The 17,750-nt window shown below is 43.9% G+C and overlaps 1 protein-coding gene across 3 annotated transcripts in view; it reads right to left on the minus strand.

Moving 5' to 3' along the window:
- CALN1 (calneuron 1) overlaps positions 1-17,750 on the minus strand; it is a 634,846-nt gene that overhangs the window by 491,402 nt on the left and 125,694 nt on the right. For all 3 annotated transcript variants that reach the window (XM_055392700.2, XM_063708594.1, XM_019031704.4), the window contains one exon: positions 11,383-11,507. In XM_055392700.2, coding sequence (XP_055248675.1) covers positions 11,383-11,507 — 125 coding nt within the window. The remainder of the gene's footprint in view (positions 1-11,382; positions 11,508-17,750) is intronic.

Consider the following 17,750-nt stretch of genomic DNA (forward strand, 5'->3'; position numbering starts at 1 on the left):
GAGAAAACAGCAGGGTACGGGGGGACCTTCATTACAAGAAAACGTAGGATGGACCAGATGGGTGGCAGGTGGAGAGGGCCCTCCAGAGCTTACTGCACAGAAACCAGCCCCCCTCCTGGCATAAAGTCATGCTCATGGCCAGCCTTTCCTGGGCTGCAGGGCACCTCTCCTCTCAGTAAGGAGCACTCTGGGCTCACACAGAGCTTTAAAAATATCTCTCCACCCACTGAAATTTGATTAATCAGCCAAGTGCTCACCCATGTGTCACAGTGGTGGCAGAGATATATGTGATGGTGACATGACGGGTACAAGGGAAGCACACAAGATCTCATCTCACAGGGAGCAGGATTCAGTACATAAAAGTGAATGGCATGGGCTGTGCAGCCAGGTGGCAGCTTGAATCCCAGGTCCAGCAGATGCTAGTTATGTGACCTTGGACAAGGTTATATAACTTCTGGATTTTTCACGTTTGCAAAAATGTAGTTAGTAACAGTACCTGGGCCGGGTGTGTTGACTCACATCTGTAATCCCAGCACTTTGGCAGGCTGAGGAAGGAGGATTGCTTGAGGCCAGGAGTTTGAGATCAGCCTGGGCAACACAGCAAGACCTCGTCTTTGCTAAAAATTTAAAAATTAGCTAGGTGTGGTGGTGTGCACTTGTAGCCTCAGCTACTCGGGAGGCTGAGATGGCAGGATTGCTTGAGCCCAGAAGTTTGAGGCTGCAGTGAGCTATGATCGTGCCACTGCACTCCAGCCTGGGCAACAGAATGACAGCCTGTCTTTAAAATTTTTTAAATAAATAAATAAATAAAAATTAATAGTATATGCATAATAGGATGATTGAAAAGGTTAAATGAGTTAATCCACATAAAACACTTTGAACAGTGCCTAGCACATAGTAAGCACTCAGTAAGCTTTAGCTGTGATGATGATTATGATGATGACAACAGTGACAATATTGAAACTAAAAAGTTGAATGAATAGGTAGGGATTTCCCAGGCAGACAAAGAGTATGTCTGGCCCAAGAAGCTTAAACAAAAGTGGAGAAGGAGGAGGGAGCTTAAGGCAGCAGGGGATCGTGTGGAGGGTAAGCAGGGAGTTGAAGCAGACAAAAAAAAGAAGGGATTCAGCCACACAGGACTTCATATGCTTTGTCACCAAGTCTATATACCGGTAACATGGCTGTAGGCTGTAGAGAGCTATTTAAGAATGAAAAGCAGAAGCAAAATGTTAAAAGTGCTATAATGGTTGACAATTTTAACTAATTCATGTAAACAAAATAAAATTAATTTAATTGTAACAGGCTGAGCATGGTGGCTCATGCCTATAATCCCAACACTTTGGGAGGATGAGGCAGGCAGATCCCTTGAGCCCAGGCGTTCAAGACCAGCATGGGCAACATGGCAAACCCTGTCTCTACAAAAAATACAAAAAATTATCCAGGCGTGGTGACATGCACCTGTAGTCCTAGCTATTCGGGAGGCCGAGGCAGGAGAATCACTTCAGCCCAGAAGGTGGAGGATAAAGTAAGCTGAGATCACACCACTGCACTCCAGCCTGGGCAACAGAGCAAGACCCTGCCTCTCTCACACACACACACACACACACACACAGAACTAATTGTAACATACCTCTGGGTATGACAAAGAAACTTGTGCAAGAATAACCCTCCCACCATGTGCCATAAGCCGGGCACAATAAAACTGAACCAAATATATGAGGCAACGGTTTTCAGGCAAATGACAACAGGCAGCACAAGATTGCAATTGCAAGAAGAAGGGAAATTCACATGACAAGCCCCATGCTCACCCTGGCTCTCCACTTGGGGACCATTTCCCAACCTCAATTCACGTAGTAGCTGCAGGAACTAGAATCTGCAGGGTAGGACAGGAGAGAGAAGAACACTATGCAGAGAGGGAACATCAGAAGCCCACGTGTGGGTTCCCCATGAATATTTGGTTGAAGCCTATGTTATCCAGATGCAAGGTGAGATTTTATTTTATTATACTTTAAGTTTTAGGGTACATGTGCACAACTTGCAGGTTTGTTACATATGTATACATGTGCCATGTTGGTGTGCTGCACCCATTAACTCGTCATTTAACATTAGGTATATCTCCTAATGCTATCCCTCCCCCCTGCCCCCACTCCACAACAGGCCCCAGTGTGTGATGTTCCTCTTCCTGTATCCATGTGTTCTCATTGTTCAATTCCCACCTATGAGTGAGAACATGCAAGGTGAGATTTTAAATAAGACTTACCAGGAAGCAGCTGCTATGAGGTTGAGAACAGAAAACAAATACTATAACTGAAGCAGCAGATAGTGGAAAAACCTCATTAGTACTCCAGGCATCCAGCTAATACACTAGAAACACCACCTCTTAAGAGATGGTCAGTTTCCACTGATTTGCCCCAACAGAGCATAAAAATGAACCTACACAAATTTAAGGTGGTCAGCCAGTAATTGAATTACCTACTAGAACAAAAATCAGCACTCTTCAAAGAAAGATAACACATAATCACTCTAACATAGGATTCACAATGTTCAGTCTACAGTCAAATATTCACAGGCATGCAAAGAAAAAAGAAAATCTGACCACAGTCTTTTTAAAAAGTCCATAAAAACCAATCCCAGGATGGCCTAGAGCCTTGATGTTGGATTTAGCACATACAACTTTAAAGAGCTATTATAAACATAGAAAAGTATATTCAGAGAATTAAAGAAAACTATTGTCTTAATGATTAAACAGATAGGGTATCTCACCAAAGAAATGGAAACTATAAAAAAGAACCAAATGAAAATTCTAGATCTGAAAAAAATTTGTGTGTTTCCGTGTGTGTGTTTGTGTGTGTATGTATGTGTGTGTGTGTGTTGAGAGAGAGGAAAAAAACCCTAAATGCTGAAAAATGTTAAAAAGTAAGCCAGGCACAATGGATCATGCCTATAATCCCAACTACTTAGGAGGCTGAGGCAGGAGGATCACTTGAGCCCAGGAGATCAAGACTATAGTGAATTCTGATGGCACCACTACACTCACCAGGGTGACAATGCAAGACCCTGCCTCAAAAAACTAAATAAATAAATTCTAAATAAATGAAGGATATACAGATATTCACTTTTACTTTCCAAAAACCTCTGTGGATTTGAATTTTTTAAGACTAAAGAAATATTTTTAAAAATGTATTTTTATTTGTATATACACAAAAACAGAAGATAAAAGTTTTAATAAGCCAAGGCTGGGTGTGGTGGCTCATGCCTGTAATCCCAGTACTTTGGGAGACTGAGGTGGGAGGATTACGTGAGCCCTGGAGTTCAAGACCAGCCTGGGCAACATAGTGAGACCCCATCTCTAAAAAAAAATTTTTTTTAATTTAGCAGGTGTGGTGACACACACCTGTAGTCCCAGCTCCTTGGGAGGCTGAGGCAGGAGCATCACTTGAGATCAGGAGGTCAATGCTACAGTGAGCCATGTTTGTGCCACTGCACTGCAGCCTGGGCAACAGAGCAAGACACTGTCTTAAAAATAAACAAAAAAAGAAGTTATAAGCCAAGAAATAACCTAACTAAGTGTGCATTTGAGTAGCATCCCTCCAATGGTATCGAACTGAACTGACATGTGGGTGGATCATAGATGAAACCCAATAAGATCAGCTCCAGTGAATGCTGTTGTCTAGGAAATGGAAACCTGACCCAAGGCAATACCAATGTGGTCAGAGAGGAAGGAAGACTTACAGAATACGAAGAGAGGTCAAGATATATGGGACTAAAGATTGTATGTAAGGACCAAGAGATAACAGGGATGATTCCCAGATGACTGCTGTGGCTGACTGGCAATATAATTTCCTGGGAAAAATCCCAGAGGAGAGGCAGTTTTCAAGAATAAAGAAAATCCATTTCAGCTTTAGATATTTGGAGTTTAAGGGACTTGTGAGACACCTGCACAGGACTACAGGCACTAGGTCTAAAATCCAAGAGGGAGGCAGGACTGGAGATACGTATCTTGAGGTCATCAGCATGTAGATGCTCGGGCAGAAGGCAACAAAAACCAACCCCAGGAGACAAGAGTGTGCCTCATATTTCTTTAATCTTTTTTAAAAATTTCAAATCTACAGAGGTTTAGGAATGCATGGCGAATATCTATCTTCCATTCTTATAATATTTCTTTTTGTTTTCTTTTTTCTGAGGGAGTGCCATGGCACAATCATAGCTCACTGCAGCCTTGACTTCCTGGGCTCAAGCAATCCTCCCTCCTCGGCCTCATGAGTAGTTAGGATTATAAGCATGAGCCACTGTGCCTGCCTTTAAAAAAAAAAAAATTATATATATATATATACAGTTTTCAGCAGGCAGGAGATGAGGGGTACACAATGAATGCAGAGATGACAAATATGTACAAAAGAGGAAGGAGGAGATCTAGGTAATGACATGGGTACCAAGGCAGTGATGGACTGCAAAAACTAAGGTGTGAACAACAGTGCCAGATGCTGCAGAAAGTCCTGAATAAACATTAAAAGTCATCTAGGCCAGTCATGGTGGTTCATGCCTATAATCCCGGCACTTTGGAGGCTGAGGCAGGCAGATCACCTGAGGTCAGGAATTCAAGACTAGCCTGGCCAACATGGTGAAACCCCATTTCTACTAAAAATACAAAGTTTAGGCGGGCGTGATGGTGGGCACCTGTAATCCCAGCTACTCAGGAGGCTGAGGCAGAAGAATCGCTTGAACCCAGGAGGCAGAGGTTGCAGTGAGCTGAGATCGTGCCACCGCACTCCACCCTGGGTGACACAGCAAGATTCTGTCAAAAAAAAAAAAAAAAGTCATCTAGAGGAGGCAAATAGGGGCTCCTAGAGAAAACTGAGCTGCAGGAGAGCAGTGACTCTGGAATAGTCAAAGTGACACCGGTCAACTACTAAAATGGAACCCCAGGTTCAAAGGATGGCAGTCTGGTATGTCTATTCCCATACTCAAAATACCCCCTACGATATACAGAAGAGTATATCAGTATAAATATTAATTTTGAGGCCAGGTGTGTTGGCTCGTGCCTGTAATTTCAGCACTTTGGGAGGTCGAGGCAGGTCGAACTTCCACCTGAGGTCAGAAGTTCGAGACCAACCTGGCCAACATGGCAAAAACCCATCTCTACCAAAAATACAAAAATTAGCTGGGTGTGGTGGTGCACGCCTGTAGTCCCAGCTACTTGGGAGGCTAAAGCCAGAGAATCGCTTGAACCCAGGAGGTGGAGGCTGCAGTGAGCCGAAATCGCACCACTGCACTCCAGCCTAGGTGACAGAGCCAGACTCTGTCTCAAGAAAAAAAAGAAAGAAAGAAAGAAAAAGAAATATTAATTTTGAGACATGCACACATGTGAGAGGCTGGGAATTTTTGCTAATTGCCCCGCCAATGAAATTGGAGAGACACAATTTCCACCCACACTTGGAACTACAGTGGCACATAAGGAAGACTGACTCACCACAATACATTGACAGGAAATCATGCAGTCACTCCCTACTTCACAGCCACTGTTTTCCATGGGAATCTATTCCTCAACCCAAACCCACTTCAGCAGCACCCTTTTTTAAGCTCACTTGGGGAACACAACTTAACCGCAGCCATGGGTTGGTATGTCCCATCCTGGGTTATCTATACAGCACAGGTGAAAGCCAAAATGTTCCTAAGATGACCAAACGTACAAGAGTAGTTTGGGAATGGGAAGGAGAGAAGGAGAGAGGAAGAACAAACAACAGAGATGGAGAATTCTGTGGCAAAGGGAGCAAAGACAGCAGGAACAACCACCGAGACCCCCACCTCTGCCCAGAGCCATGGGCTACATGAATGTCTTCTGGAAACTGGAGACGGCATGCATATCAATCTCTCACCAGTCTAAGGATAAAAAGGGTTAGGCCAGGCACGGTGGCTCACACTTGTAATCCCAACACTTTGGGAGGCCAAGGTGGGCAGATCATAAGGTCAGGAGTTCGAGACCAGCCTGACTACCCTGTCTCTACTAAAAATACAAAAATTCGCCGGGCGTGGTGGTGCACGCCTGTAATCCCAGCTACTCAGGAGGCTGAGGCAGGAGAATCACTTGAACCCAGGAGGCAGAGGTTGCAGTGAGCCAAGATTGCACCACTGCACTCCAGCCTGGGCAACAGAGCGAGACTCCATCTCAAAAAAAAAAGGGGGGGGGTAGGGAATATTATCTCAGGTTTGGGATAAAGTGAAGAAGGCAAGATTCTTTTTTTTTTTCCCTAGAGACAGGGTCTTTCTCACCAAGGCTCAAGTGCAAGTGCAGTAGTACAATCATAGCTTACAGTAGCCTCAAACTCCTGGGCTCAGGCGATCTTCCCACCTCAGCCTCACAAGTGGTGGGGACTACAGGCATGCACCAACACATCCAGCTAATTTTTTGTAGAGACAGGATCTCCCTATGTTGCCCAGGCTGGTCTCCAACTCCTAGGCTCAAGTGATCTTCCTGCCTCAGCCTCCCAAAGTGCTGGGATTACACAGGCATGAGCCACTGTGCCTGGCCAAAGTTAGACTCCTTACAAACCTTGTTTACTGACAAATACTGAGCCTACAAAAAAACTTCATAATGTTGAGTTACAAAGCATAATAGAAAAAAGCAATATAAATTACACAAAAAAAAGGTTCATGCAAAAGAAAGTTACCATCATCTGGAAGACGTAGAGAAAAAGACTTTTATTATGAATATATATACAAATAATTTATGACCAGAAACAGAAGAGATTTTCACAAACTGGAAAATAGCTAATAGCTATTTCCTAATAGCTCCAAACTGGAAACAACCCAAATATCCATTGAGAATAAAATAGGAAAATAAATTAAGATATATTTATATACAATGGAACATTATATATTAAAGAAAACAGGTAAACTTCAGATGGAGGTGAATTTAGTTTAAGATTAAGATAGCATTACAAGGTCAAGCACAGGGTCTCACGACTATAATTCCAGCACTTTGGGAGGCCAAGGTGGGTAGATCACCTAAGGTCAGGAGTTCAATACCAGCCTGGCCAACATGGTGAAACCCTGTCTCTACTAAAAACACAAAAATTAGTCAGGTGTGGTGGCACATGACTGTAATCCTAGCTACTTGGGAGGCTGAGGCACGAGAATAGCTTGAACCTGGGAGGTGGAGGTTGCAGTGAGCAAAGATCGCGCCACTGCACTCCAGCCTGGGTGACAGAGTGAGACTGTCTCAAAAAAAAAAATATATAGTATCATGAGATTGTTCAATAAATAGCATTAAGAAAACTATTCTTCAACAATCATACTGCACATATCTAATAGAATTCCATATAATGCACTCTAAAAGTATAAGATATTGCTAATAAATCTGGTATATGCATAAACTTCCTGGATAGACGTAAGCTCCTTGGAAAGAGGCAATGAATATTATGCTTATTTGATTTTCCTCTACTACCTAGAAGGCATTTCCTCCTCCACCTAGTAAATATCCGTTTAATGAATGAATAAAAATGGATGAATGAATGAATGACTGTCTCCATCAATCCACCTTCACTGAGTTTGGCTGGGTGATTCCCAACTTTAATCTGATCATTTTGAAGCAGCTTTGCATGTTTCCCTCCTGAGCTTTGTGTAAAGAGAAGAAATAGAGACTTCCCAGAAGGGAATTGCAGCTGAAAATGACCTGCGTGGCAAGTGGTCCTTTTCATGCCTGTTTTCAGAGGGTAACCATTCATGAAGTGCACACCTTTGGCCCTTACACTGGAGGAAAGGGATTTTCCATCATCGGTGATAAACACGAACAAGTGGGGAAACCTGTAGCCATTCACAAGCAGAAGGCTGCAGTGGCTGCAGGGTGGGGAGCTAGACAGCAGATAAGGATAGCACCCAACTAATGCCTATGCTCAAGGCAGCCAGACCACAAAGGATGCTGCAATGTCCATCAGTGTCCAACACATCAACTCCCAGTGCAGCACCACCTGTCCTCTGAGGGTAAATGAGTGCCCCCAACCAGCAGAACTTTAGGGTCACCTTGCCATGCAGCAGCCCAAGAGAACAGCAAGCAAACTATGCCCTGGAAACTGGCTTCCCCAACACCAATCCATAGTCATCTGAATTGATTCAAGCCAGTTGGTTTCCAGACCCTGCGTGCCTGCTCTAAAATCAGAACACGTCCGCACTGTCCTGCCCGGAGCCCCGAGATGCTTGTAATAAACCAGGAACAGTCATAACTCAGTGTTCGCCTTGGCAAAAACTAAATAAATAAGTAGAACGAATCTTCCGTCAGAAAATAAATGGCCCTTCCCCAGGCTGAGAGCCTGGATTACCCTCCTGAAGGACAAACACAGCATCTTCACCAGCCAATCTCGGGACTTTATAAAGCCCCCACTTCACTCAATAAACTACCCCAAGGCTGCCAATGCTCAGGTTGCCAGCCTGGGCTTGGAGGGCTCTTAGAATTACTCTCGCTAATCTACATACAGAAAAAGTGCATTTCAGTGCTTCTCAAGCTGCCTTTGCCTGATTAAAATAGCAAGTTTATATGCTTTTCTGTTTGTCCAAGAAAGTGGAGGGCATTTCACCAGGGCACCCAAGTAGGGAGAGGAGGGTTGAAATCCAGCCAGCAGCCCTCTTGAAAAGCCATGCACCCCCACAGTGGCCCTGAACAGTTGCCTTAGCAGAGCTTGAATTTAACAGTGAAAAAAGCCATTGCACTGAGAAGTCACAGAGAAATCATCTCCTGATCATTCATGGCAAAGTTGGGAAGGAGGAAGGGGGGAGAATATGGAAAGCCACAGATGATTCCAAACTCCATTTGGTTAGTGATTTTTAACCTCTTAAAGAATTGCCCAAAACATATAGATAGTGTTGCCCAGTTCTCAGCCAGGGCCACTCAGTGGGTCCTGCACGCATGGGGGACTCCCAGTCCCTCTTGCTGATGACTGAGCCTGGAGGATCTACTCAAATAAACACAAGCAAACATCCACCCCACATTAATGCACCACCTGCCCTAATGTCCATTCACAGTGAAGACTCCCATAGGTAGGAAAAGGCTGGGCCTCACTTCACCTCCCAAACACACCTGCTATGAGCTGAATGTTTGGGTCCCCCCAAAATGCCTATGTGGAAACCCAACCACCAACGTGATGTCATTAAGAAGTGAGGTCTTTCAGGAGGTGATTAGGAGGGAACAGCCCTCATGAATGGGATTAGTGCCTGCTATGGTTTGAATGTCCCTCACATTGACATTTGATTAGCATTATGACAGTGCTAACAGGTGGGATGGTTAAGATGTGATTGGACTATGAAAGATCTGCCCTCATGAATGGATTAATGTCATTATCTCAGGGGGGAGTTCATTATCCAGAGCGTGGACTATTATAAAAGTGAGTTTAGTCCTCTCTTGCTCTCTTGTTCTTACCCTCTCTCGCCTTTCCACCTTCTGTTATGGGATGAAACAGCATGAAGGCCCTCACAAGATACCAGTGCTATGCACTTGGACTTCCCAGTCTTCAGAACCATCAGCCAAATATACTTCTTTTCTGTATCAATTACCCAGAATGTACTATGTTGTTATAGCAACACAAAGCAGACTAAGACAGTGCCCTTACATACTCAAGGCACAAAAGAACTTATTCACTCTCTCCACCATATGAGGACACAGCAAGAAAGTGACATCTATGAATCAGAAAGTGGCCCTCCCCAGACATCAAATCTGCTGGCACCTTGATCTTAGACTTCCAAGCCTCCTGAACTGTGCGAAATAAATTTCTGTTCTTTATGAGCCACCTAGTCTATGGTGTTTTGTTATAGCAGCCTGAACAGACCAAGATGCCACCCAAGTGACATCTATGAATCAGAAAGTGGCCCTCCCCAGACATCAAATCTGCTGGCATCTTTATCTTAGACTTCCAAGCCTCCCAAACTGTGAGAAATAAATTTCTGTTCTTTATGAGCCACCTAGTCTATGGTGTTTTGTTACAGCAGCCTGAACAGACCAAGACACCACCCAAGGGCAGCCTTAGCCTGAATTTGTGGTCGCCTGTATGGGCTCACTTTGGAGGAGGTCAGAGCTCAATTTCCTGCTTCTGTGCCCCGCACCAGCACACCTTTTGCTCAACTGAAGACCAGAAGATGTAAGGGTTCCTGCTCTCCTCTCAGGCCACCAGTCTTTGTCCAGACCACAGTGAGCAGCCACTATCCCTAGGAATCTTGAGTCTGCCCCAATCACTACACTTCTTCAAACATCCCCCAGACTCTCTTTGGACCCAGCCCACCGGGGCCACATCCTCTGCTGCCTCCCTGCTCATTCATGTAAATAAGCAAGCATTTAAATAAGCACACAAGCAAAATGGATGAGAGAAGGAGAAGCTATTCAATGGCCTCTCCTCTTCACCTCCCTCACTTCCTGCCTGTTGTGAAGCAAGTTTGGCTTCACTGTCTCAGAGCCAAATGTCCTCCATCTTCCTTCTGGGAGAAATGAGGCTCCCTAATGTGCACATACAAAGCACACTGATTTGAACCATTACACTTAAAAGCAAATATGTGGGCCAACTGGGGTAATTTTGACTTCTCTACTTGAGAAAGTAAATTTAAACTTTGTGCCTTAAAATGGCATTATTACAAACAACAAAGTATTCAAAAACACGAGGGAAAACGGATTCTGGTTTGACCTCAGCTGATGTAGTACCTAGGTAAAAACATCAGGCCAAATCAACCTAATCCTCTATTCCAGGGGTGAAAAAAAAACTTGTTTTTCCTATTTTTAATTAGAGGATTGGTTTATCCAAGATACAATGAGACACAGTCCTAGGATGAATTTAGTCATCACATTCCCAGGTTTATGTCCATCCCTAACCCCTGCCTTGAGCACCCAGGGCTGTGCTGTGTTACAAAGAAACAGAGGCAATTAAAATAATTGCTATCCACTGTCACCTAGACAGAGCTTCCAGATGATTCTGATCTGGACAGGATTCAAAGCACCACGGCCAGAAGCGAAGAGACAGCCATTAACAGGGCTTAAACCTCCCCTGCAGATGGACTCCATTGTCAGTGACAACACAGAAACAAGACAGTTCCATTGGTGATAAAGACTCCGGAAATTGGAAAACACATTTTAAGAGAGGTGAAGGCTATCCCCCCAGTCACTATCCAAGGAAACCGAAATATCCACCATAGATTGCTCAGGCTATCAGGTCTGTCCCCACGCACACACACACACTAGTCACTTGGGCAAAATTTTGTCTCTGAACTCTTTCCCATTATGCCATGGCTACACTTGGCCACAACTGCCAATGAGTGGCCAAAGTCCAGGGCTTTCAATTGAGCTTCACAATAGCCAGAAACACCTCCCTGGGAAGGGGGCCAACCCCCCAAACAGGGTAGGCTCCTTACCATCAAGCTCCTCCACGGAGATATTAGCCAGCTGTTCGCTGTCACTGCCAGCAGAGAGCGATCGGTTGAGGTAATTCCCCTTGTACAACAAGCCGGCGGTCACATGGTGGAACGGCATCTTTTCCCTGCCCAAGAGAGAACAGGGGAGGGGAAAAGAAAGACATCATCATTCATTCTTCCTTTCCTTTCTTAAAGGACCATCTGATTTTCAGATGGCCAGTGTCATTTTAAAAATAGCAGTAATATTTCTAGTGGGAAAGTCAAGATATTTCCAGGGTCCCAATTACCTGAGCAATTTCCAAAGGAATTCAGGTTTTTCCCATTCCTTCACTGTACATCTTACTTCATTTTCCCCATTTAATTATGAATTTGAACGATGTTGTCCTTGTTAATCATGGCACACCACATCACCATCGAACTATCTCTTTGCAAATGGCAATATCCTTGACTCCTTTCCTTGGCCCGATAAATTCTCACTTGATGCTTGTAAGGAAGGACTGAGAATCCCAGAAGTGGAGGGATGCCCAGGGACTAGATGTCTTGTCTGTGATCAAGCAGAGATCCAAATGTCTCATTTCTCCCAGATAATATAGGCGTTGCACTCACACAGCACTCAAAACAGGTAGGAAATGCCCAAGCTCTAAGTAAGTACATGCAATGCTCTGCATCTCAAGCAGCAGCTGCCAAACCTGGTTGAGATGCAGATGCTGCTTACATGAGTGGTGTGTGAGCACACACATTCTGAAATGCTAATCACACCTGCCCTGCTGGAAACAGGAGTCACGCCTTCAGGTGTCCCACAATGAAGCTACTTCCAGCACTCTCACACAAAGTTAAAGCATCCTTCTAGACCAACAGAAAAAAGCTCCTGAACCCAGATGGTCATCAATGGGGCTTAGAAGTTTCCACTAATGCAAGGCTGACTGGAGGCTCCAGGCTACGGAAAAAAAGAGATGTGAGATAAAAGGACAGCAAAGACAATGGAAGAGAATGGAAGAATGAGCAAAGACAAGAAAGAGGAAAGGCAGATGGGAAGATTATCTTCTCCAAAGCAGAAAGAGCATAGGTCCTGGCCCAACTTGTCTAATGATGCTCTCCGTGACTTTGAACAAGACGCCGAATGCTTCACATTCTGCTTCCCCATCTAGCAAAGGGGACTAAGAGGATGGATAAACCTCTGAGCAGAATTAGGGCCAACAGGCAGGAAGCACAGGGAGTCAATCACAAGGAGTGGGTAGAGAACATCTTTGTATCAGAGCTTCTGGAAAGTGAACTGGGCAGCACTCAACCTGTGAAACCCCTGAAAATTAAAAGGTTTAACCAGGAGCACAAAGCCAGTTAGTGACAGAAGTTGTTCTAGAACTCCAGCATCCTACATGCTATTTCCATTAAGCAGCCCCAGCTAAGTGCCAGACATTTCCACCCGGATGTCAAACCCTCATTTCAAACTCAAAATGTCTAAAAATGAATTAATTATCTTCCTACAAAGTAGGCTACACTTTCTGGTTTCTCTATTTCTATCAAAGGTGCTTTTCGCTCATCACAACAACTGGGACAACTCTCCCAAATGCTCAGGGCCCCAAAAAGTAAAACAGACACATGGTTGAGGCAAGAGTCAACTGTCAGCTTGCAACCCATCCCCTCGCCCTTAACTCTTTCCATAGCTAACAGCATGTACATCCACAGGACAATTGCAAATGGCAGGATGCTGATTACAAACGGTACATGCATTTGCCAATTATAAGAGGTACATCTTCAGCTAGTTACAAGTGAGATGTTTCCAAATCCATCCTTATATTTAAACAGAATACAAGAATCTTTCTCCAGAAGAACACTTCAATGACCACCTCCTTTTTTCTCCAAGTTAATTTCCAGACCAAAAAGCTTTAAAAGGAAGAATCGCATGTGTGAATTAGGACTACTCTATCTTTTCCTTAAGGCCAATCCTGATTTCTTGGGACTGTGTGTCATGGTCATTTGAGTACGGACTGATACCCACTGCCATAATGTGAATGTCTCCCCAAAATTCTGTGTGTCAGAAACTTAATCCCCAACGCAACAGTATTGAGAGGTGGGACCTTTAAGAGCTGATTAGGTCATGAGGACAGAATTAATGCTGTTATTGCGTAGGTTACCTATCACAAGGATGAGTTCCTGATAAAAGGATGAGTTCAGTTGGGTGCCGTGGCTCACACCTGTAATCCCAGCACTTTGGGAGACCTAGGCAGGTGGATTACCTGAGGTCAGGAGTTCGAGACCAGCCTGGCCAACATGGTGAAACCCCATTTCTACTAAAAATACAAAAAATTAGCTGGACATGGTAGTGCACACCTGTAATCCCAGCTACTCGGGAGACTGAGGCAGAAGAATTGCTTGAACCCAGGAGGCAGAGGTTGCAGTGAACTGAAACCATGCCATTGCTCTCCAGCCTGGGCAACAAGAGCGTCTAAAAAAAAAAAAAGGTGAATTCAGCCCCTTTCCCTTCTCTGCCTCTTTCATTCTCTCTCTAACACTCATGCTCTCTTCCTCTTCTGCTACAGGACGACACAGCAAGAAGGCCCCTGAAAGATGTAGGACCCTTGCCCTTGGACTTCCCAGCCTGCAGAGCTATAAGAAACAAATCTTGGCTCTTTGTGAACAACCCAGTCTCAGGTATTCTGTTATAGCAGCACAAAACAGACTGAGACATCCATGGTCCAGAAAATGAGATGTCAACCCTGGCTAACACTTCTTATGTGATTTCAACTTCACCCTCAGTACCAGTCCCACACACAGTGAGCCTCACCAGCTGTTATCTTAACATGTTTAAGTCTTCATAAACATGGGAAGACACCTGCTCTGATATTATCTAATTTGTTAGCTAAGCCTGACTAGATGAGCCTCACCAGCTGCTATCTTAACCAACGTTTAAGTCTTCACAAGCATGGAAAGACACCTGCTCTGTTCTTATCTAATTCGCTTCTTGGAACAAGACCCACTAAGGTCAGTACAAAAAGCATTCCTTCCATTCCACCATGCATCACTCTAGTTTCTCACCATTTTATAAATATCTTCCTATTGTCACCTTTTACCTGGTTGTCTGCAGCTTTGGATTCACTACACAAATTTTTACAGTCATAATAAGGATGTTATACTCAAGCAAGCATCTCCAACCCACGCCCCAGTTCAGCCACAGAATAAATGTTGAGTACTTTGCAGAGAAAACTGGTCACAACTGAATCCTACTTGATATACCAACATAATTTGCTTCTGAAAAAAAAGGCAGCTTACAAAATTAGGTACACATTCAGTTCATTTAGTCTCTGCATTCAAAAAGCTCAAAGTCTAGTGGGGAAGAAACCATGTGCAATGGAACGATCCATATAGATATATAAAGTCATGTTCAAGAAAGGGAAGAACATTATCCTAAGTAAGCTAAAAACAGCTGCTGCAATTAAGGACTAAATTTCACTCCAAGCTGCCTAGGGAAACCCAAGCTTTAAGATTCTCTCCTTGGCTAAGGGAAGAGAAATACACAAGTTCAAGCAAAGATAAACCTTGTCCTGAAACTAAAACTTAAAGATGGATCTTTCTATAGAGGGCAACAAACAAAACTAAATAAATATTTTCAACAGCAGTTTCACTCACTGTGAAATATTTAAGCGACTGTCATGAAAACAATCTTTCTGTGTTTTATGTAAGCCAGTGATATGGTCTGAATGAATGTGTCCCCCAATAATTCATACACTGGAATCTAAGACTCTAATGTGGTAGTATTAAGAGATGGAGCCTTTAGAAGCTGATTAGGTCCATGAGGGCTCCTCCCTCACTGACGGGATTAATACCCTTATAAAAGGGCTGGAAGGAACTAGCAAGGCTCTTTTGTCTTTCTGCCTTCCACCATGTGAAAATGCAGCAACAAGGCAGCATCTTGGAAGCAGAGAGCAGCTCTCACCAGACACAAAATCTATAGATGTCTCAATCTTGGACTTCCCAACCCATAGAACTGTAGGCAATGAAGGTCTGTTTTTTATAAATTAGCTAGTCTAAGGTATTTGTTACAGCACTACAAACTAAGGCAGAGTGGTTTCATGGTTAAGAATTGGCTGGGTGTGGTGGCTCATGCCTGTAAACCCAGCACTTTGGGAGGTTAAGGCAGGCAGATCACCCAAGGTCAGGAGTTGGAGACCAGCCTGGACAACATGGTGAAACCCCGTCTCTACTAAAAATACAAATATTAGCCAGGCATGGTGGTGGGTGCCTGTAATCCCAGCTCTACTTGGGAGGCTGAGGCACAAGGATCACTTGAACCCAGGAGTGGAGGTTGCAATGAGCCGAGATCGTGCCACTGCACTCCAGCCTGGGTGATAGAGGGAGACTCCATCTCAGAAAAAAAAAAAAAAAAGAATCAGCACTTTCTAGTCAAAAACAGTGTTAGATTTGAATCCTACCTCTGCCCTTATTAGCCAGGTAAATAAGTAGTTTGACCTCTGTAAGCCTGTCTCCTCTTCTGTAAAATGGGTTTTAATACATACTGAAGAGAATAGTACTGTTGTAAATATTAAATAAGATAAACGGCCAGGCATGGTGGCTCACATCTATAATCTCAGCACTTTGGGAGGCCAAGGAGGGAGGATCACTTGATGTCAGGATTTCCAGACCAGCCTGGGCAACAGAGCAAGACCCTGTCTCTTCACACAGACCAAAAAGTAAAAAAATTTAGCTAGGCATGGTGGCACACACATGTAGTCATAGCTACTCCGGAGGCTGAAGTGAGAGGATCATGTGAGCACAGTAATTTGAGACTTCAGAGACCTATGATCCCACCACTGTACTCCAGCCTGAGTGACAGAGCAAGACTCTGACTCTAAAAAGATAAGATAAGGAAAGCACTGTACTTAGCACCAGGCATCTGCTCAGTGAGTAACACCAGTCATTATTTGCTAAGGATTATATGAAGCAAGATGCAGGGACAACAAGAAGTCATGGATGAATTAGACTGATGCCTGGATTACATGCTGGATTACAAAAGAGGGTCAGTGAGACCTGACAAAGGGCAAGCTTCAGGGAGAGGCTGGCATGTAAACCACTGTGCTGAGGGATCAGGTGTGAGCAGCAAAGCACCAGCAGGTTCCAGTGCTGAATGGTGTCAGCATGCAGAAGGGGCTACTTGAATGCAAAGTGCCAGAGCCAAAGAAGAGTCCATTTCCTGGGTACCAGGGAGGCTGGCTGAATTGTTATATCAAAGAAAAGATCTTGTGAGGTTAAAACCAAAAGGGATGGTTCCTGTTAATAGGGTCAAGGAACTGGTACATTTCTTGACAGAGTAATATACTGAAGAGGCTATGTATGGTGCCTAACACCTGTAATCTCAGCATTTTGGGAGGCTGATGCTGCAAGATTACTTGAGGCTAGGAGTTCAAGACCAGTCTGGGCAACATGGTGAGACTGTGTCTCCAGAGAAAAATTTTAAAAATTTTAGTCAGGCATGGTGGTGCATGACTGTAGTCCCTGCTACTCAGGAGGCTGAGGTAGGAAGATCACTTGAGCCCAGGAGTTTGAGGCTGCAGTGAACTGTGATCTTGCCACTGCCCTCCAGCCTGGGCAACAGAGGGAGACCTTGTCTTTAATAAAGTTAATTAAATAAATAAACTAAAGAGCCTCATTCACATTAACTTGAAATGATGCCCTTTTGTGATGGTCAATTTTATGTGTCAACTTGACTGGGCCATGGGTTGCCCAGATATTTGGTTGAACATTATTCTCCGTGATGTGTCTGTGAGGGTGTTGCTGGATTAGGTTAACTTTTGAACTGGTAGCCTGAGTAAAGCAGATTCTCCTCCCCAGTGTGGGGTGGGTCTCATCCAACAGTGAATAGAATGAATAGGCCTACATGGAATGAACACACTAAGAAAGAATTTGCTCTTCAAACTGTCTTCAAGCTGGTACATCAGTCTTATTCTGCCATTGAACTCAGACTTGGACTGGAGCTTTTCACTATCTGATTCTCAGGTCTTCAAACCAGACTGGAACTATACCATCATTTCTCTTGGGTCTTCAGCTTGCTGACAGCAGACTGTGGAATTTTCAGTCTGTAACTGCATGAGCTACTTCCTTATGATAAATCTCTTTAAAGTTGTACAGATAGATAAAGATTAGATAGATAGATAGATAGATAGAGATATATGATAGATTATGGATGGATAGGTAAGTAGGTAGATAGATAGATAGATAGATAGATAGATAGATAGATAGATAGATAGATAGACAGATAGATAGATAGATAGATTCTGTTTCTTTGGAGAACCCACATTAATGTACCTTCCTTTTTTTTCCTCTACAGTACCAAGGACCCAGGCACATTGCAGTAGGGTATTATTATTATTCTG

Source organism: Gorilla gorilla, chromosome 6 (genome assembly GCF_029281585.2).
Source record: "Gorilla gorilla gorilla isolate KB3781 chromosome 6, NHGRI_mGorGor1-v2.1_pri, whole genome shotgun sequence".
NCBI classification, from domain to species: Eukaryota; Metazoa; Chordata; class Mammalia; order Primates; family Hominidae; genus Gorilla; species Gorilla gorilla.